This window comes from Lissotriton helveticus, chromosome 1_1, assembly GCF_964261635.1.
Source record: "Lissotriton helveticus chromosome 1_1, aLisHel1.1, whole genome shotgun sequence".
Lineage (NCBI taxonomy): Eukaryota > Metazoa > Chordata > Amphibia > Caudata > Salamandridae > Lissotriton > Lissotriton helveticus.
Window position 1 is genome coordinate 853,058,561 of NC_136057.1, and position 20,534 is coordinate 853,079,094.

General features: G+C 47.5%; 1 protein-coding gene across 2 annotated transcripts in view; it reads right to left on the minus strand.

Moving 5' to 3' along the window:
- UTP20 (UTP20 small subunit processome component) overlaps positions 1-20,534 on the minus strand; it is a 1,109,880-nt gene that overhangs the window by 821,230 nt on the left and 268,116 nt on the right. For both annotated transcript variants that reach the window (XM_078675325.1, XM_078675316.1), the window contains exons 17-18: positions 6,816-6,878; positions 4,952-5,110 (exon numbers count right to left, since the gene is read on the minus strand). In XM_078675325.1, the coding sequence (XP_078531451.1) occupies positions 4,952-5,110; positions 6,816-6,878 (222 nt within the window). The remainder of the gene's footprint in view (positions 1-4,951; positions 5,111-6,815; positions 6,879-20,534) is intronic.

Here is a 20,534-nt window from a genome sequence, read left to right on the forward strand (position 1 = left end):
ACTCCACTCGCGACGAAAAGAGTCGCCTAGCGAGTGCCGCCTTGGAAATTCCAACATGCAGAATTGCTGACATTGCGCGTTCTCTTCAGTGGCAAATGGATCTCCCACCGCTGAAAGAGACCTTGCACCACCTCCGAGTGAAGACGCCATTCGTGATCCATCATGCACCGGCGGCAGAGTTTGTCCACCCTGGCGTTCATAGAACCTGCCAGGTGTTGAACCACCAGGCACATGCCCTGATGTTCCAGCCACTTCCAGAGACGAAGTGCCTCCTGACATGGGGTCCACGACCCCACCCCGCCCTGTTTGTTGCAGTACCACAAGGCGGTGGTGTTGTCCGTGAACACCTGCACTACTCTCCCTTTGACAGAATGAAGGAATGCCTTCAGTGCAAGACGGATCGCCCGAAACTCCAGAAGGTTGATGTGGAGCCCAGACTTCGTTGGAGACCAGAGGCCTCTGATCTCCACCTCTCCCATGTGGCCGCCCCACCCCAGGAGTAATGCATCCGCACCACTGTGAACTCTGGTTGGGGAAGGTAGAGGGAACAACTGTTGACCCAATCCTGGTTCGTTAGCCACCACTGCAATTGGTGGGCAGGATCCTCCAAAATCTGGACACAATCGGAAAGATTCCCTTGATGCTGTGCCCACTGGAACTTCAGGTCCCACTGCTGAGCCCGCATCTGCCACCTGGCTTAGTCCACCAGCGGGATGCATGAGGTTATGAGGCCCAGTAGCCTCAGGGCCATTCTGACTGAAACCCGGGATAGAGACTAAAAGATCGGAATCATAGCCCGAATATTCTGGACTCGCAGCTTGGGAGGATAAGCCAGAAAGTGCACTGTGTCCAGAACTGCTCCAATGAAAAGGAGCTTCTGGGTGGGAATCAGGTGTGACTTCGGCCCATGGATGGTGAACCCCAGAGAATGTAGGAGGTTGGCCGTAGTCTGGAGATGGGAGACGACAGCCTGTGGGGAGCCCGCCTTCAACAACCAGTCGTCGAGATTGGGGAAGACTGGAACCCCTGATCGGAGCAGATGAGCTGCAACCACCGCCATCAGTTTCGTGAACACCCGAGGGGCGCTGGTAAGGCCAAAGGGGAGACAGTAAACAAAGTGCTCGTGGCTTACAGTGAACCCTAGGAAACGCAGATGGCGCGGCAGGACGGGAATGTGAAAATAAGCGTCCTGCAAGTCCAACAATACAATCCAGTCTCCAAGGTCGAGGGCAGACAGGACCTGAGCCAGTGACAACATTTTGAACTTCTCCTTCTCCGGTTGTCGTTCCTGACATCCAAGATAGGACGCAGGCCCTTGTCCTTCTTGGGCACCAGAAAGTAGTGGGAATAACAACCACAACCTACTTCTGGGCAGGAACTCGCTTGATGGCTCCTTTGGCCAAGAGAGCCGAAATTTCCTGTTGGAGAAGGGCCAAGTGATCCTGAGACATGCGATAGAATTGAGGTGGTATGGATGGAGGGGTAGTCTCGAAGGGGAGGGAGTAGCCCCTTCGGACAATCTGCAAAATGCTCCTGTCCAACGTGATATTGAGCCAGTGGGGGAGGTGATGGCGAATCCTGCCGCCCACTGGCGAATGGTGACCCTTAAAGGTCGGACTGGGAAGGCTTGGAGGTTGCTGCGGAGGGGGCGTAATGGCCCAAGAGACATGCTGCGTTCACTGACCGCAGTCCTAAGCTGGAGGAAGAAAACATCTTCTTACCAAGGTGTTCCAGCTTCTTGAATTCCTTATTAGGTGGTGCAGTAGGGAATGTGCCCTTGGAAGTCGAGGCTTGGACCACCAAACTCTCAGAGGTGGGGTGTTGTGAGAGGAAAATGGGGTTGCCCGGGCCGGGTGGTGTCGTCGGGCAATCATCCTGCCCACAGGAGACCCTGTGTTGGGCTTGAACCAAGTGCCCAAAAGGATGTCTGTAAGGGCCTCATTGAACGGCAGCAGGGGCTCTGAAGATGCCGGCTGAAGCACCTTGGTCAGGAGGTTAGTCCGGACCTCCACCGTAGGAAGTTCAAGGTCTAAGGCCTCAGTGGCCCTATACAACAACACTGCTTAAGATGCACCCTCCTCCGTAGCCATGGGAGGAGGAGAAAGCATGCCACGGTCTGTGGAGCCAGCATTGCAGGCCTAGACCCCCCGCCGAGTCTGCAGGGCCCGAAGGCACGCCGGCAGAGTCAGGCTGCCCAAAGATGGAATGGAGGGCTTCGTAAAAGCTACGAAGTTGTGCAGGGATCACTCCAGCTCCCAGGAAGGGGGGGGGGGGACAGAATCGATCCAGCAGGTTCCACGGGCTGAGCTGGACGACTAGCTTCCGCTTCCCGTGTCGCGTCAGCCGACGAACGGACGGGGAGAACGTGAAGAGCGATGATGCTTCTTCACCTTCTTCTTGTGCTTCGCCTTATCCAAAGACGAAGACTTTGATGAGAAGTGATGGGTCCGCGACCGGTCCCACGACCTCCCTCTCGACCAGGACCTCGAAAGGTGGGGAGAGGACGGAGAGGCCTCGAGACTCTTTCGAGACCGCTCCCGCAAAGACTTCGGGTCGTGGTCGCACTCCAAACACCAAAGGCACACGAGGTGTGGGTCCGTAACCGACATCAATTTGCGACAGGAGTCACAAGCCTTGAAGCCGGTTCGAGGATGGGACATCCCTATGTGCACCAGGAGTCAAATGACTCAAAAAGATGACGACATAAAGTCGCAAAAAAAGAGTCATAAAGTGACTCGAGGTACCTCTCACTCCGCAATCTGTGCTGGCTGGCGCAGAAAAATAAAGAACTGACATCAGCGCGCGGTGCGCCATTTAAGTAGACACTGCAACATCATTCCAGCGACCACGACGCCAACGAAGAACGCAGTCGACCGACGCCACCTACCGACGTGCAGGAGTACTGTTGAAGAAAAATTCTCCAGATCCAGTCTGAGGCCTGGGGGTAATTCGAAGGTGAGGAATCCATAACTAATTGTGTCTTTCAGATTAGCAAATCATGCGATTAGATAAGTGTCTGTGGACTTTATTAACAAGCACTGGCAACCCTAATAGTTCTAGCATTGGTTGGCAGCCTACAGGCTTTGCCTTTACAGTGTTTTTTAATGCTTTAAAAATATTTTTACAAAAAAATAAAATGAGAAACGTGAGTCCACGTGTGCACAAATGCAGTCTGTTGTCTTTTAATGTTTTTGAAAAACATTTGTCAACACATGTCCTGCAGACTAGGTGTCAGCTGCTGGAAAGAGCTATTCAGTGTTCCTGAAGAACAGTGAAAATCCCAGGCTGAAGAAACCCAAATACTCATGGATGCGGATTATTAAATATTTTTAAAGTGGAAGTGACATTGTTGTGGATGCCATTTGTAAAGGTTCTTTGGGAAATGTTAATTTTCCATATGAAGAATACAAACCTAAAATACTATTTTATTTTAAGAAGCACAGCTGCGATCACAGAATTTGCAGCTAGCTGTGATTTTTGTTATTTCTCTCCTTTTGCATTTGTATTTTAACTTTGTATTTGATGTTTTAGTTTTAATAGAATTGACTGTGATTGCATTTGTTGCGGTACATTGGGGAAGCATTTGTATTTTAACTTTGTATTTGATGTTTTAGTTTTAATAGAATTGACTGTGATTGCATTTGTTGCGGTACATTGGGGAAGAATGGAACAAATCTACTTTGCTTTACAATATAATAAAAGAAACAGACTAATAATGGGAATGTAGGTTTCCAAAGGAAAATAAAGCAAACAGCATGAACTTACAGCTTTCCACCACAAGCAACCAAAATATAACTGTTAAATGTAGCTTTCACCGGAGATCTAGGATACCATTAACTAACACTCCAAGGTGTGAGCGCTTTGGCTTTGCCGAGTCATCGATCCATCGGAGTTTCTTTCGTTCTGCATACTGCACACACAAAAAATCTAAATAGTCCAAAGAGGCTATTAATTAGAGAGTCAGAGAAGCTACCCTGACCGGTTTCTAGTAGACATTGATCAGTAAGGCACGTTTATAGGAAAAATGTGTGGGGTGGTCTGTATGCACATGGAAGGTTTCAGTTGTGTATTGTGTACAAACTGTTTATTTTCTTTGAGCAGCACCTGCGTGTGTAAAGTGGGGAGATGTCCCATGCAGGAAACAAATGGTAACCAGAATTCTAGAATAATCAGTTTGAGAATTGCTTTTTAAGCTAGGAAGAAAACATTGCTTTAAACCGCCAGACTAAGTATACACTATTTGGACAGTTATAGATTATCTGGTGTGCATACATTGCTCAATCCATGGTATCACTTTTCATGTGATGCACCGTCAGTCCAGAATATCAGGTATTAACTGTGCATCATAAAACATTGCAACTTGAAAGAGGGCAGACCCATATTTTTTTGCCCAATGACCCCCTCACTTAACCGCTGTCTGAAATATCGATGAACAATTACAGTTAGCGTGAATCGCCACTGTTGTTTTATTACAAACACAGTTTTACTGCCTATTACACGAATTGTTTGCAAATTGTGACAAGTTCCATTCAGCCCTGTGGCTCCAGCCACTTAAACTGGCGATGTGAAATGGAAACCATCAACAGACCCAATGATTAAAAGCAATATTACAAGGTCTAATAACAGTTATCAAGCACTTTTTCAGGTTTAGCGTACTGTGTGGCAAACACTTAGCAAGCTGTGGAGTCGTCGCATCCTTCAAGAAGCTCAACGGGTTTGTGGTTTCAGAGCAGCAAGGCAGGTGCCTGAGACGGGTGTTTCTCTCTTGGGTTATCACATCTGGCACAGCATTCTCTTCAGACTAACCACGTTTACAACAACATTAGATCTGATCTTTGTACATCCCAGGTGGCACCCATACCATTGTCTCCCAGACAATACAATCTGAATGTATGAGTTCTGATAAACTAAAAACATGCACATTGAATCTTCGATTTTGTGAAAACCTTACCTCCTGGAAAAGACTGCTTGACACTGAAGCGGACACCAAATCATGCCGCAGTCTTCTCAGGTGTAGGAGTTTCTCTCTGTAGTCATGGACAGTTGCAGGGACAAGCTCTGCTTGCAGCAATATTGTAAATACAGAATGACGCTCCTCTGCCCCCTCACTCTTAAAAACACAAGAGAGTTCTGTCAAAAGCCGCATCTGCATTAATAAAATTTCTAAACCAGGTAATGAACAATGACGTACAAACCCTACAATTTCTATAATGAATTTAAAAAGCTACTCAAATGAAATCTTATAATGTGTACCTCACTCTCAAGATTCACAATGCCCATAAAAAAGTCCCAATGGCTTCATACGTCAGAGACAACTTTACCTTCCTTGCAACTCTGTCCCAGGATGGCTAAGGGATGAACAGAAGAGGAGTGTGTGCAGGAACAAATGGCAGAATATTGTAACTATTCTTTACCAAATATTTTACATTCCTGAATGATTCTTAAAATGCTATGGCACTTAATCGAATCCTTAATCGAATCCTGGAGCTGATGCTTACATAACAAACAAACAGTACTGATAGTATAACTGCAAAAATATGAGATCCAACTGCACTGGACTCCTACTTATAACACCTCGCTCTTAAAAACATAGGGGGCAGATGAACCTGGGCAGGACTGTTGACTGCTCCTTCGCAGGTACTCTGGCCTAGCGAAGGGGCAAACTATACGTCTGGAATACTGCATCTTACTTCTTCCTACCCGCCAGGACATGAATCATAATCTCTAACCTACCCATATGAAATGTTGTGTAACAAAGTTTAAAGTGCTTATGTAGTGGTCTTGTGTAAAGCATTCTGAAGCCCATTGAGCTGTGTCTGTGCTTTATAAAACTCCAAAATAAGTAGACGTTTTGAAATCCTAAATACAAATAAATTAGCATGCTTTTTTAGAAAACTTAGTCCAGATTTTCATCCCCGGCCACACAAATAACAAAAAAGGCAGCAGTGCCCTTCTTACTCAAACCCATTATATTATTGAACTAACAGTACTAGGAAGGGAAAGGAAGCGAGTATACATCTCTCAGGCACTAGGAGATATTCTGTTGTGGTTATTCCATATTTACATAAAATGTGAACAAAATCCTTGGCTTCGACTCTTGCCTTTCTTTTTCACTTTAAGTGACTTATCAGCCAAAGTAGCTCCCGTGGGACTCAAACTAAGCTACTGATTTAATAATTCTACGTATGATAAGCAGCTATTTACCTAGCATACAGTTGATATCCCCATTTTGCTTCGTTTGGACAGATTAATGTGCAAGACAAGCATTTGGCAAGTTACAATAAAAACACTGATGTCCAAAGCATAACTTCTAAAAGTAAATTTCAAATAATTTAAGTTCCTAGTCTTTCAAGCAACCAGAGGAATTTCGCCTTTCAGTATGACTGGTCTCCAACTCTGTAGATAGAGCGCAGAAACTCTTCATACAGTCTTTGTTGGCGGGACTATTTGCTTTAACCTGCCAGCTGCTGGTGCGTCAGACTATTTTACTCAACGTGATGATGCAGACGTCTTCCTTGAATGTCCGTTAGGGCCTCTTTCAACAATGGAACTACGTGTGACAGCTGTTAAATCATCTATATTGTTCCATTAACAGATTACTAGCTATACCAAACAAACGACAGAAAATCACAGAGGCTTCTCCACAGCACGAGTCACTGGTTTGTTATGTGGGATCGAAAATGTCTTCCCAGTCCTGATGCAATGTAGATTTAGTTGCAGAAATGATATGTAATAAGATTAGAAAATACTGCAGACAATAAGCAATCGTTATCAATCATCATGCCAACGGTAGATCATCATAAAATGCAACAAACCTCTAGATTTGCAGGAAGTTGAATGTCAAAATGGTTTAGAATTCTTATGGCCAGAAGCCGTACCTGGAAGAAAAATGAAAGCAAATTCAGTGAAGTGTGATTATCACACTCAAACAAATCAACAGCTGCACATTCAGTAAGAATGTGTCAATTTGCCTTGCCTTAGACTAGCAGAATCAGAGCTTTTCTTAAATACTTGGCCAATTAAGACGCAATGAATGATGGGAGAATAGAAACAGCTTGTGTCAGTTCAGGTCTCAGGTGAAGAAGTAGCAGAAGAAAGCCTAGCCAAAGTAATATTCCCTCTCAAGCTTGTTTTTTGTCACGTTCAAGTGACTTTACTTCATTATTATTCAAACAATACTAAGAGGAGCTCCTAATGGCTGATCTCAATAGCTTGAGAATAGTGCATGTTTTAGAAAATATGTCAATTTTCTGGTGGAATTCGTGCACTGTTCTTTGTAAAGCAGCACTCTAAGTATGTCACTAGGGGCCAGATGTAAGACCGTTTTATGCGGTCGCAAAGGAGAAATCGGTCCGCTTGCGAATGCAAAATAGGTCTGTTCTATGTACAAACCCTATTTTGCGAGTCGGTAACCGATTACAGTACTGGGGTCGGAGTGAGAAGCGGTACTTTTGTCTCATCATTGATCCATATTGGGGGCACTGTTAACGGGGCACCTATACTGTTGTATTACACTTTACAATTTTGCTGCTAACGAATTATCGAACTGTCGTATGACGGCTGATCTTATTTGTGCCTGACGAACTATATGCTTGGTGCGCTATGCACTGCGTTATTTTTCCCTTGCAGAGTACATGATTATAACAAATAGTTTCTTAACGGTCGGTGTAGTTTTGCAGCTTGAATATCTTTCTGGATTCACTATGCTGTGCTTTAGTCCGCAGTCTAGTGGTTGGGTCTAGAATCGTAGTCTTTTCATTCTTTTTTTTCTTTCTTCGTAGACCAGGTGGGCGTCGACGTCCCACCTTCTGGTGTACTTCCTTTGACGTCGGCACGCTTCCTGCGGAAGCTCTCACCTTTGGGCGCCATCTTCGGATATTTTTTTCTTGTTTTTGTGTTTTGTTCGTGAATCCTTGGCAATGTTTTCAAGTTCTTCCTTAAAGTAAATGAATTTTCACTTTGTCTCTTAAAGTGTCTGTTTGTATTTTATTCCTTGTATTTCCACCTTCCTCTACTGCCTCATCTTTCTGGCGGAGGTGGGTGGGTTCGCTAGTGAATCCATAAAGATCTTTAAGCTGCAAAACTACACAGACAGGTAAAAAACTATTCGTTTTGCAGCGTGAATCTTTCTGGATTCACAATGCTGTGCATAGACTTTGTAGCCGTTTGTTATGTTTGTGGCAGCTGGGTGGAAGATAAGCGTTGGTTGTTGAATATATGTTGAAGCACTTGCTGTCCTACTGGTGCTTCCTTGTTCATGTGTATATCCACGCAGTAGTGCTCAGTGAACGTGTGCACAGAAGCCCATGTTGCTGCCAGGCATATGTCTTGAATAGGCGTGTTAGCCAGGAAGGCTATTGTTTCTCCTTTTTTAGGTCTCGCTGATCCAGCGTGCATGCGCTGTCAGCAAGATATTTAGTGAGCCGCTTTTGGAAGTGCTTCCAAAGCGGCGACCAGCTTACCTGCACGTGCACGTGCACAAGCACGCGCGCGACGTGCATAGCACTTTTTTCATCGCGCGCACGCGCACAACTCACGTTTAAAAAAAAATTTATTTTATTTCGCGGCCCGGCCCTGCTGCCCACCACCACCTCTTTCTCCGCCCCTGAATTCCACCCTCAGCTCCTCCCCTGCTAGAGAATTAACTCACTTGAGTGCCCTGTGGTTTTGAGAAACACATTGAGGGTTGCTCTGTTTCTCGTCCATCGTCCTCGTTGTCAGGCCGTGTCTATTTGTTAGACGGGTGGGTGTGTGCTTCAATCAGGTGGATTCCTGCAGTTTACAAGGGGAATGTGTGTTTGTGTGCGTGCGCAGACATGAGTGTGAGTGTGTGTGTGTGTTCTGTTTCATGCCCATGACTTCTAGTGTGAAACAAAAAGTGAACACCATCCAATTAAAATAAATGCCAACTATGCACGAAACGCTAGACCAAGACCTGCCCAGTTGTCCTTTGTGCTTGTTTTAAAGTCGTCCGGTTCCTGTGATGCTTAGCGCCTGCAATTTTGTAAGCAGGTGTCGAGACTTGTCCCCATCGGCTCTCCATTTTTAGCCTCAGGGTGAAATTAATAAAAAAAATCTCTAATTGTACAACCCGTCACTACCTTTGATACAATTTGAAAGACTCGCGTTTTTTTAGTTTCAAGTAGTGTACTCTTGGAGCGCTTTACTTGAGCACCAGTTACACAAGAGCATAATCATGTATTTTGAATCACAGGTCAGGATCGAACCTGTTTTTCCAGCGCAAAGTCAGCTGCTCTAGCCTTACGCCACAACTGTGGTAGCATTTTCAACATCATGTACAATGAAGTGATAGTTGTTGCTTATTTATCTTTTGCAACATACAACCATTGGCAAAGCCAATAGTCCTGGCTTGTTATGGGTGTAATGTTACTTCTACTATACATTCTAGATGCAAGGACAGAAGCAGTCGGCACACCATGCTAAGCAATTAATTACAGCGGCCAGGCCCTTTATAATTTTAAGAGTTTATCTTAAAATGTCAGCAGACATTTTGTTACACAGGGGAAAATTAAGTGATTTGCCCAGAATTACCGTTGCCGAGATTCGAACACCACTCCCCAGCTTCAAGGTCGACTGCTCTAGCCATTAGGCTAGGCTTGTAACAGGCCTCCCATTTTTTTGCATTCTTGTACACGCATGCCTTTCACAGCCTCCCCAGCTGGCTTGTGCTGGTTCCTGGATCGCTACCCATTCATCTCCGACCATATGTGTGCCCTATGCATGCTCCACCTGCCGTGTGTTGCCCTCACATAACCACTGCCCTGTCCTCGGCATGATCTCCACCAGATGTATTCATCCTTTTTGCTTTCCAGAGTAACTGCTGCTCTCACAGAACAAGCATAGCCAATAGTTCTCGCCCTTGGGACCTTATAAGTAATTAGTTATGCACCACAATATCCTTACTGCAACAACATCAACTGTTGCATGGATAAACACTAAGTTCCCAAAGGCGAGACCTATTGGCTATGCCAATGCTTGTTTCTGGTAGAGTGGGCTCGTGCCCCCTCTGTAAGTTCTTGACCTGCCCATTTGCGGCAGAATTGTATCGTTTGTGCGATCCATCGTGCGCTGGTGGCCTTAGTTACCGGTCTACCCAGGAAACTGCTTGCGAAGAACACAAAGAACTGCTTTGTTTTCCTGTGCTCTTTAGTTCTTTCCATGTAATGCATTACTGCCCTTCTAGCGTCCAGAGTGTGCAGTGCCCTCTCTGCGCTTGTGGATGATTTCTGAAAGAAGCTTGATATTTGTATTGTCTGGTTCATGTGAAACCGTGACACGACCTTTGGCATAAAGTGTGGGTCCGTTCTCATCACCACCCTATCATTGCGTATTTGGATGAAAGGTTCTTGTAGCGTTAGTGCTTGCAGTTCGCTTACCTTGCGTACCGAGGGGATTGCCACCAGAAAGGCTGTCTTCATTGTGAGCATTTGTAGTGAGGCTTTATGGATGGCCTCAAAGGGCACCTTCATAAGTACTGTTAGGACTAAATTAAGGTTCCATGCCGGTGGCGGCATCCTCTTTGGCGGTGCGATCCTTTTGGCCCCTTCCATGAATCTCTTTACTACTTGTGATGTAAAGAAGCTCTTTCCTGTCTCTCCTCTTGTGTAGGATACTATCGCTGCTAGGTGTACTCTCAGCGAGGAGAAACTTAGGTTTGATTTTAGAAGGTGTGTTAAATATTTTAGCACCGTTGATTCCTTTGTCATTTTCTTGTGCAGTTTCTTCTTGATACGTCATTGTGTGAATCTTTTCCATTTTGCTACATAGCACCACCGTGTGGTAGGTATCCTTGCCTCTCATAGCACCCGCAGTGTGCTCTCCGGCAGTTTCAGGTGTGTGAACTCTATGCCTTCAGGAGCCATGCTGCTAGGCAGAGGCTCTCTGGCTTTGGGTGGAGTACCTCTCCGTTTTGCATGGAGAGTAAGTCTTTCCTTTTTCCGAACTTGTGAGGTGGCCCCTGCGCCATTTCCACTATTTGTGAGAACCATGAATGTCTGGCCCACTGTGGTGTCACCAGGATCAGAGTCATGTTGCTGGTTCTGCATTTGCTGAGTACCCTGTGCATCAGTGGTATCGGGGAAAAGCGAAGGCAAATTTTTTCGGCCAGCTTATCCATAGGGCATTCCCCTGGGATAGTTGCCTGGATGCGAAGTATTGGCATTTTGCATTCCGGTGTGTTGCAAATCGGTCTATTGTTGGTGTCCCCCACTTCTTGAATAGCCTTTGTATTTCTTGTGCATTGAGCTCCCACTCGTGAGATGCGGATGTCTGTCTGCTGAGCCAGTCTGCCTCCACGTTGTCCTTTCCTGGTAGGTGTATAGCTAGGAGGTCTATCTTGAGGGGGATGGCCCATCTACATATGTCCTGTGCTAGGTTAGATAGTGCGACTGATTGTGTTTCTCTTTGTTTGTTGATGTAGAACATCGTTGTGGTGTTGTCGGTCTGTATCAGCACTCTTTGCCCATACAGTTGTTTCTGGAAGGCCTTTAGTGCGAGGAACACAGTCTTCAGCTCCAGATAGTTGATGTGTTGATTGCATCTGCTGGGGTCCACAGGCCCCGCACCTTGAGTTGGTTCTTGTGTGCTCCCCATCCTTTCTGGGATACGTCTGTGGTGATGGTTACTGTTGGGTTTCGTGGTGTCAGAGGCTTCACCTTTGTTATGTTCTCCTTGTTCCACCACGCCATCTCCTCCTGCACTGCGTGCATTACAACCACTAGATCTTCCCAACTCCCTGTAGCTTGTGACCATTGTTGTTGCAGCCATTCCTGGATTGGTCTCATGTGCAATCATATATTGGGGACTAGGTGTATGCAGGACGCCATCCTCCCCATGATCTTGCTCGCTGTCCTCACTGTCAGAGCTCGCCCCTTCTGGTACTGACATGTCTCCCTCAGTAGGGCAAGTGTCCTCTTGTCGCTGGGGAACACTTTGCTCTGTTATGTTATGTTATATGCTATAAAATTTATAGAGCGCTCAGCTGCCACAGCAAAGTGGCGTCCCGGCGCTATCTTGAATAAAACAACACAACCAGAAAAAAGAATCAGGCAGCAAGATTAGAGTGATGGGAACAGAAAAGTTTTGATAGCTCTTCGGAAAGACAGTAGGTCCGGTATGGCACGGATGTCAACGGGTAGTGTGTTCCAGAGACTCGCTGCCAGAACGCCAAAGGAGCGACCGCCCACTCTGGCCATCCTGAAGCGAGGAACATTGGCCAAGAATTGACCCGTCGAACGTAGTACTCTAGCAGGGGTGTAGTAGGTAATTGCCTGAGCAAGGATGGGAGGTGAAGAGGCCTTTAGAATCTTAAAGGCCAGGCACAGAGCTTTGAACTTAATCCTCTGTCCGACGGGCAGCCAATGAAGATCATGTATGGTACGTCTGACACAGCAAAATTTGGGCAGGCCTACCAGCATTCTGGCGGCCGCATTTTGCACACGCTGGAGGCGTGTTAGTTCAGCTTGGTTAGCGCCCAGAAGGAGCGAGCTGGCATAATCCAACCTAGAGAGTACTGTAGCTTGGACAATGAGTTGTCTTGTAGGAGCATCGAAAAATTTAAGAATGGGTCTAAGGCTCCGCAGAACCCCAAAACAGGTCCCAGCAACTCTTTTTGTATGGGGGATGAAAGTCAGGTTGGAATCGAGCCAGACCCCGAGGTTCTTAGCCTCTGTCACAGGAATAGGGGCTTGGCCTAGCTCCGGTGGCCACCAATGGTCTCCCCAAAGGTGAGCCTGTTTGCCCAGAACTAAGACCTGTTTTTGATGCGTTAAGTTGGAGGCAGTTCTCCGTCATCCAACTAGCCACCTCCTTTAGGGCCTTCTGAAACTTCGGGGCTTCAACCGCAGGGTTCCCGTTTAGTGTAACCGCTAGCTGGGTGTCGTCAGCGTACGACACCATGGTTAAACCACATCTTTTTGCAATAGTGGCTAGCGGCTGCACATATAAATTAAAAAGAGTCGGACTAAGTGCCGAACCTTGCGGACCCCTTGGGAAATATTGCGAGGGGTAGATTCAAATGGGGGGGTGGAGACTTTAAAGGTGCGTCCAGATAAAAAGGAGCGAAACCATTCCAATGCGGTATTCTCCACACCGGCCTCTCGCAGCCGTTGAAGAAGGATAGGATGGGAAACAGTGTCGAAGGCGGCACTGAGATCCAAAAGGATCAGTGCCGCCGTCTGGCCTGAATCTATCATCTTCCGCAGGTGCTCCACCATGGCCAACAAGGCAGTTTCCGTGCTATGGCCTGCACGGAAACCATTCTGAGATGGATCTAGAATGCCTGAGTTTTGGAGATGGTTAGACAGGATTTTGTTGGCATGTGCCTCCGCAAGTTTGGAAACCCATGGAAGGAGAGAGATGGGTCGATAGTGTTCAGGCTTTGAAGGGTCCAAGGTGGGCTTCTTTAAAATAGGAATAACCGTAGCCTGTTTCCATTTACTGGGAACAGTCCCGGACTCAAAGGAAAGCCCAATCAGATCATATACAGGAGACAAACAGATCTCAGCAGATTCTTTGAATTGTGCAGGTCTTAGCGGATCAGCAGGAGAGCCCGATTTAACTTTTATAATAAGGGCTTTGAACTCTTCCTGAGATGGCTTAGGTATAGACACAAGAGAGCTGGTAATCGCAGGGTTGCTTCCTAAGTTGTTAATCGATACAGTTTGCAGAGGAAATGATCGATAGATCGCCTCGACTTTCTCTACAAAGAAGGCCGCTAGCGTTTCGCAGTGATTCATGGATCGTTTTTCCGTTGCCGCAGTTTTCTTACTGGTAAGGTCTTTACAGACCTTGAAGATGAGTTTTATCGGATTAGGGCTATTCTTAAACTCCTCGAAGTAGAATGTGGCTCGGGCTTTACAGATGGCTCGATGGTATACTTTAATACTAGTTAAATAAGTCTGCTTGAGGTCGAGATCGTAAGACTTGCGCCAGGCTCTCTCCGCTCGTTTACAAGCGGTCTTAAGAAGCCTGAGGGAATCATCGTACCACGGGCTAGAGGGACCGGGTCGAGCTTTGCTCCATCTTGCAGGGATTAGGGAGTCCAAGGCTAGGGTCAGCCACTCACAAAAGTGGTCGTATCCCAGCGAGGCATTTTTAGGTGGGTCAAGTGGGTGTGATGACAGAAGCTGATGGAAGTCAGCCAATCTTAGCTTCCTCCAAGGCCGCTTAAAAATCGGCGGAGTGGAGTTCTTAAAAGGAGAGATATTGGATATAAGCCGAACTTCGATCAGGTAATGATCTGTCCAGGCCATGGGTCTGGGTGGAAGAGTGATAACATTGTGGAGATTAGTCAAAAAGGGGTCAATGATATGCCCGCCCACATGAGTCTGATGATTAATAAGCTGATACAACTGTAAAGCCTCAAGATCTGCAAGGAAACTACTAACGGTAGTGGAGAGTGGAGTATCTAAGTGAAGGTTAAGATCACCTAAAATGCTGAAATTAGCCGATCTAAGGGCCAACGAGGAAACCACCTCAGGAAGGGCGCGCCGAAAAGCGACGTCAGGGCCAGGGGGTCTATAGATGAGTAGACCAGAGATGGTGAAGTGGGGATTAATAGAAATGGCAAAATGGGCACTTTCACAGCCAGCTATGGGAATGGCCTTCCATGAGCATGGGTAGCATGGTCTAATTACAGCCGCGATTCCACCGCCTCGTGAGTTGCGGTTCAGAGTATACATGACGTAGTCATCGGGTAGCGCAAGGTTAATAGCAGCCATGGCAGCATCATGAAGCCATGTTTCTGTTAGAAAGAGAATGTCGGGCTGATCGTCAATAAGTATAGTAAAAACATCTAAGTGATGGCAAACCAAAGATCTAACATTGAGGTGTAATATTTTAAGTGTAAACTGTCGACTGGTAGCAGCAAGGGGGTTAGCTCTTAGGGCCCTTTGGACCGTCTGTATAGGCTGTAAATCAGCGATAGGCAAGGGCGTCGGGAGTTCAAAAGAGCACGTGGGACATTGGAAAGGTCCACACAGGGGGTCAAGAGTGCCATAGGCGCAAGAGCTTGCCTTAGGACGAAAGCCAGTGAGGAAATCGCTGGAAAGCATAGTGGGAATGTCCAGATAGTCCTGCCCTAGCCCTGCCTTAGCGCTGACGGGCGCAGACGGGCAGGACTCTGGCTAGACTCCGGCGCGACTAAGGCGCGTCCGCTGCGCGGAGCGACGGCCGTTTGTTTTTATGCTCTAGCCTCTGGCCACCAGGGAGGCTAACCCTATCAAAGATGGCCGCCGCCGTCTCTCCGACCGTGCCCCCGGTGAGTCAGCCCTGAATCGGCCGATCACTCAGGGGAAGAGGCAGAGGAGCAGAAATGCAGGGGTCAATACAGTGAGTAAATAAAAGTTTTTAAAAAGGGAAAATGCAGAAATGCCTCCACCCTCAATCGGTGGAGACAGACAGCGCGATAATTCCGCGCGAGGGAGCGGGGGGGGGGGGTAGGACACAAAGGAATAACACAGAAGCGAGTTAAAATCAGCTAAGAGATAAAAAGCGTAACTGCCCGGCTCAAGCCTCAGGCATCAGTGATATTGTTTTCTCGCGAGCACAGTCCTACCATTGTTTTTATGCTCTAGCCTCTGGCCACCAGGGAGGCTAACCCTATCAAAGATGGCCGCCGCCGTCTCTCCGACCGTGCCCCCGGTGAGTCAGCCCTGAATCGGCCGATCACTCAGGGGAAGAGGCAGAGAAACAGAAATGCAGGGGTCAATACAGTGAGTAAATAAAAGTTTTTAAAAAGGGAAAATGCAGAAATGCCTCCACCCTCAATCGGTGGAGACAAACAGCGCGATAATTCCGCGCGAGGGAGGGTAGGACACAAAGGAATAACACAGAAGCGAGTTAAAATCAGCTAAGAGATAAAAAGCGTAACTGCCCGGCTCAGGCATCAGTGATATTGTTTGCTCTGTATGGTGCTGATCTGTGCGCCTAGGAAGTTCTTCACCTGTTCTGGTTCCATCGAGGATTTCCCCCACTGTATTGAGAATCCCAGTTCTGTTAGCGTCTTTGTGACCCGCTGTGCATGTTCTTTTCAGAGTTTGTAGGAACTTGCTTTTCTTAGCCAGTCATCGAGGTAGGGGTATACATGAATCCCTTCCCTCATTAGGTGCGCTGCCACGGCTGCGAGGCACTTGGTGAAGACCCTTGGAGCGGATTTTAGTCCGAAGGCCAGGGCAGTGAACTGGTAGTGTTCTTGTTGATGGCAAATTTCAGTAGATGTTTGTGCTGCCTGTTCATGGGAATGTGTAGGTAGGCGTCTTTTAGGTCTACGGTGGACATAAAGTCTCCGTCCCTTATCTGAGGGATGACTTCTTGAAGAGATGTCATTTAGAATTTTTGCGTTTTTATGTATTGGTTTGAGGAACCGTAGGTCCAGGATGGGTCTTAACGTTTCGTCCACCTTTCGTATGAGGAAATAGTTTGAGTACACCCCCTTGTTTCTTTCTTTGAATGGTACTGTTTCTATGGCCTCTTTTTTGAGGAGTTCTTGTGCTTCCTCTATGAGTAGCGCTAGTTCTTTTCCTGAGCGCGTTTTCTTTTTTGGTTTCCTGTTTGGTGGTTTCTTTTCCAGTTCTATGCAGTATCCGAACTGTATGGTGTTCAGTATCCATTTGTCTGTTGTTATTTTCTTCCATTCCTGGAAGAAGTGTTTTAGTCTGCCTCCTACTGGCGTTACATGTTCGTTGGCCTTTAGCCCGTTCAACCCTTTTTTCTTGGCTCTGTTGTGCCCCTCCCACAGAGGTGTTGTGGGGGTGGGCACGCTTGGTGGTGCGGAGTCACTTTGAGGTGGGTCGCTGGCCCCCTCGTCTTGTTTGCCCTCCTCCATTCGCCCTCCCGCGAAAGGACTGGCCCGAGGCTGGTATTGCCAGGTTTGCTTCTGCTGGCCCTGCTGTGCTTGGCTGTCGCCCTGGTAGCTCTGCTGGAATGACTGATGGGACGTTCCCGGCTGGTTTCCCCCTCTTCCGTTTGACCTCCGTGTCGGGGTGCCTCTTTTCATTCCTCTGAATTGCAAGGCCCCCATGGATCTTCCAGTTTCATTTTCCTTTTTCAGTTGGGTGAGTTTCTCATCCACTGGTGCTCCGAGCAGGGTTTCACCATTGAAGGGGGTGTTCAGGATGTTATTCTGTACTTCCGTCTTGAAGCCTGATATTCTCAGCCAGGCATGCCTTCTCTCTGTGACCCCAATCATCATGAGCCTGCTGAACGGGTCTGCTGCATCCAGGGCTGATTTTAGGCATGAGTTGGCTATATTCTTGCCTTCCCTTACCAGGTGTGTTGCCCTCTGTTGGTATTGCTCAGTGAGGTGTTTGAGCAGTTGCCTGACCTAGTCCCAATGCTGGTACATATGCCTGTTGAGTAGGGCATTAGAGTTGGCAATGCGCCAGTGTACTGCTGCATTCCTCTATATCTTCCTTCCAGTGAGGTCTATCCTCTTACTCACTTGGTCAGGTGGTGGGCCTGAGTTTCTGGGAACGTTGGCCCTTTTCCTGGCTGTTGCTGCAATGATGGAGTCAACTGTGACGGATCCCTGGATGTAGGGAGGATCCTTAGAGGAGTGTTTGTATTTTTTCTCTGTCCTGGGTGTGACAGATCTGCAGCTTGCTGGTTCTTTGAATGCCTCTTTCCTGGTCCACGACACTTGGTAGCATGGGGAGGAATTGACTCCTGGTTTGAGTGGGGAGCAGGGTCTCTAGGAGGAAGCATGCCTTAGGTTTTTCTTCACTCCATAAGCTGTTGCCGCGTTCCTGATGACCATGTAGTAGATCCCAATGTCATCTGGCAGTGAAGGCCTCGAAGGGTACGTCTCCACGGCCTCTTCCGGGCTTTCGGCGTCGAGGTCCTGCCAATCCAGGTCCTGCGCCACCGAGGATGCAGAGTCCATACTCGTGCGCTGGTCTTCTTCGCCTTCCTCGAAATAGTATAGGCCCTCTTTCTCTTTGTGTTCCTGGGGCTTGAGAGTTTTCGGCGGCTCTTCGGCGTCGAACTCCTCCTCGTCTACGACTTCGACGATAGTCGTTCCCGGCTTCGACGGGAGGGGGAACCTCTTCATCCGCTCGTCGAATTCTCTTTTCCTTTGCAGGATGTTATCCATTTCGGCCTCGAGCCTTCGCTTTTTCCTTTCCATCTCGGTGGCCTGTTTGGCTTCGAGGGTTTCGGACGATCTCCGACGTCGACGTCGATTTCAAAGAAGCCTTTGGGTCAGTTTCCTTCGGCGTCAAGTGCTCCTTGTCGGGGGCGTGCTTTGACGACCTGGGCTTGTCGTGTGTTTTCGCCACCTGGGAGTTCTTTTTGAAGGATCCGCTGGGCAGTTTGTCCCTGGATGCAGCTGTGGCCGTCGAAATGTTCGGCACCAGTGCTCCTTTCATGGACTTCGACTCTGTTTTTCGAGAGTCTGTCGGGGTTTTAGGGGTCGACCTCTCTCCTACCTCTTTTGTAGTTTTCTGATCAGTCTCTACGACCGTGAAGTCATCTAGTCCCTCGGCGATGTTGTCTTCTTCGTCACTGGAGAGACCCAAGTCCCGAAGCGACAGAAGTTGGCCTTTTCCTTGCATGCTGTGGATGGCTATCCTATGCCTCTCTCTAATCCTGAGAGTCTTCGAAGACGGAGCAGGCGTTGCAATCCTTGCTTTCATGGTCGATCGGCAGGCAGATGTTGCAAACCGGGTGCTGGTCCTTCTGCGCGTACTTGTGGTGGCAATTGCGGCAGATTTGAGTGGGGTCTTGTCCTTTCCTGCGCTCAGGGGGCCCCCTGTGTGCGTATTGAATATGCTACTTACCAGTATGCATCTGTTCTTGGCATGTAGGGCTGCTAACATTCATATCTTTAGCATAGATCGCCGCCTAGTGTTGGGTCCGGATGATTGCACATTGTTGTCCTGGAAGAGTCTTCGAAATATCACGAGATAGGTGGCTCCTCCCCTGGACTACAGTGCGCATGGGCATCGACTCCATCCCCAGATTGTTTTTAGCCATTGTGGCAGAGATGGAGTCAAATAGTGTAAAGGATGTCCATGCAAATGATTGAATGCAAGAGAGTATCTGCAGCCGCTACGGGCACCGGGGAGGAGGGTGGGCGATATGAATGTTAGCAGCCCTACATGCCAAGAACAGATGCATACTGGTAAGTAGCATATTCAGTTCGAGGCATGTGGGCTGCTAAATTCATATCTTTAGCATAGAATACATAGCAGTCCCTCCATTAACGGCGGTTGCCCGTGCCAGCTGCAGAAGTCTGAAAGAGTGTCTTGAGAACAGCCTGTCCTACAGCTGCTTGCTGCTTGGAATGTACATCGACACAGTAGTGTTTGGTAAATGTGTGCGGTGTAGTCCACGTGGCTGCTCTACAAATGTCTTCCAAAGGAATATTTCCCAGGAAAGCCATGGAGGCCCCCATCTTGCGTGTGGAGTGCGCCCTTGGGGGTATTGTTAAAGTACGTTTAGCTTTTTGATAACAGATTTGAACGCACTTAACAATCCATCTGGCTATTCCTGCTTTGGAGATAGGGTTGCCTTTGTGCTGTGCAGAGAAGGCAACAAAAAGTTGTTGTGTTTTCCTAAAGGGTTGTGTTCTATCAATGTAGTACATCAACGCCCTTCGAACGTCTAATGTATGGAGCATTCTTTCCGCTACTGTTTGTGGGTTTAGAAAGAATGCGGGCAGGTCAATAGTTTGGTTGATATGAAACTGTGACACCACTTTTGGAAGGAATTTGGGGTTAGTACGCAGTACTACCCTGTTTGAATGAATTTGTATGAATGGCTCCTGAATCGTGAGCGCTTGCAGCTCACTAACACGTCTGAGCGATGTAATAGCAATGAGAAAAGCCACTTTCCATGTTAGAAACTGAATTTCGCAGGAGTGCAGTGGCTCAAAAGGTGGGCCCATCAGCCTAGTGAGGACCACATTGAGGTTCCACACTGGAGCTGGCGGTGTTCTTGGAGGAATGACTCGTTTCAGTCCCTCTAGGAAGGCTTTAATGGCAGCCACCCTGAAAACAGAGAGATGCTGCCTGTTTTGAAGATATGCCGCTATGGCGGATAAGTGTATCCGAATGGAAGCGTACGCTAGATTGCATTTGTAAAGATGTAACAAATAGCAGATAATGTTAGGGATGTAATGTAAAAGGGCATTTCTATAGCGCTACTTTCACTCCAAGGAGTATCTTGGCGCTCTATCCAGCCTAGATGAAGGGGCTGGAGGGAAAGAAATGACCTGAGTACTGTACTACACACTACACTACACTAGTTCCCAACACGTCGCATCAGACAGAGTGAAAATCCAAGTCTTCAAGGCTTTCCTAAATTGTGACTCTTGAGAGAGTGTACGTAGATGAGGTGGAAGTTTATTCCAGGCCTTGGAGCCCAATAAAAAGAGTGAGAGGGATTGTAAGCAGATTTTGGCTGGCAGATCTTAAGCAACGGGTAGGGTGGTATCTCTTAAAGCCATTGCATAGGTATTTTGGGCTCTGTTGATGGAAGGCTCTGAAAGTAATTATCAAGATTTTAAACAGAAT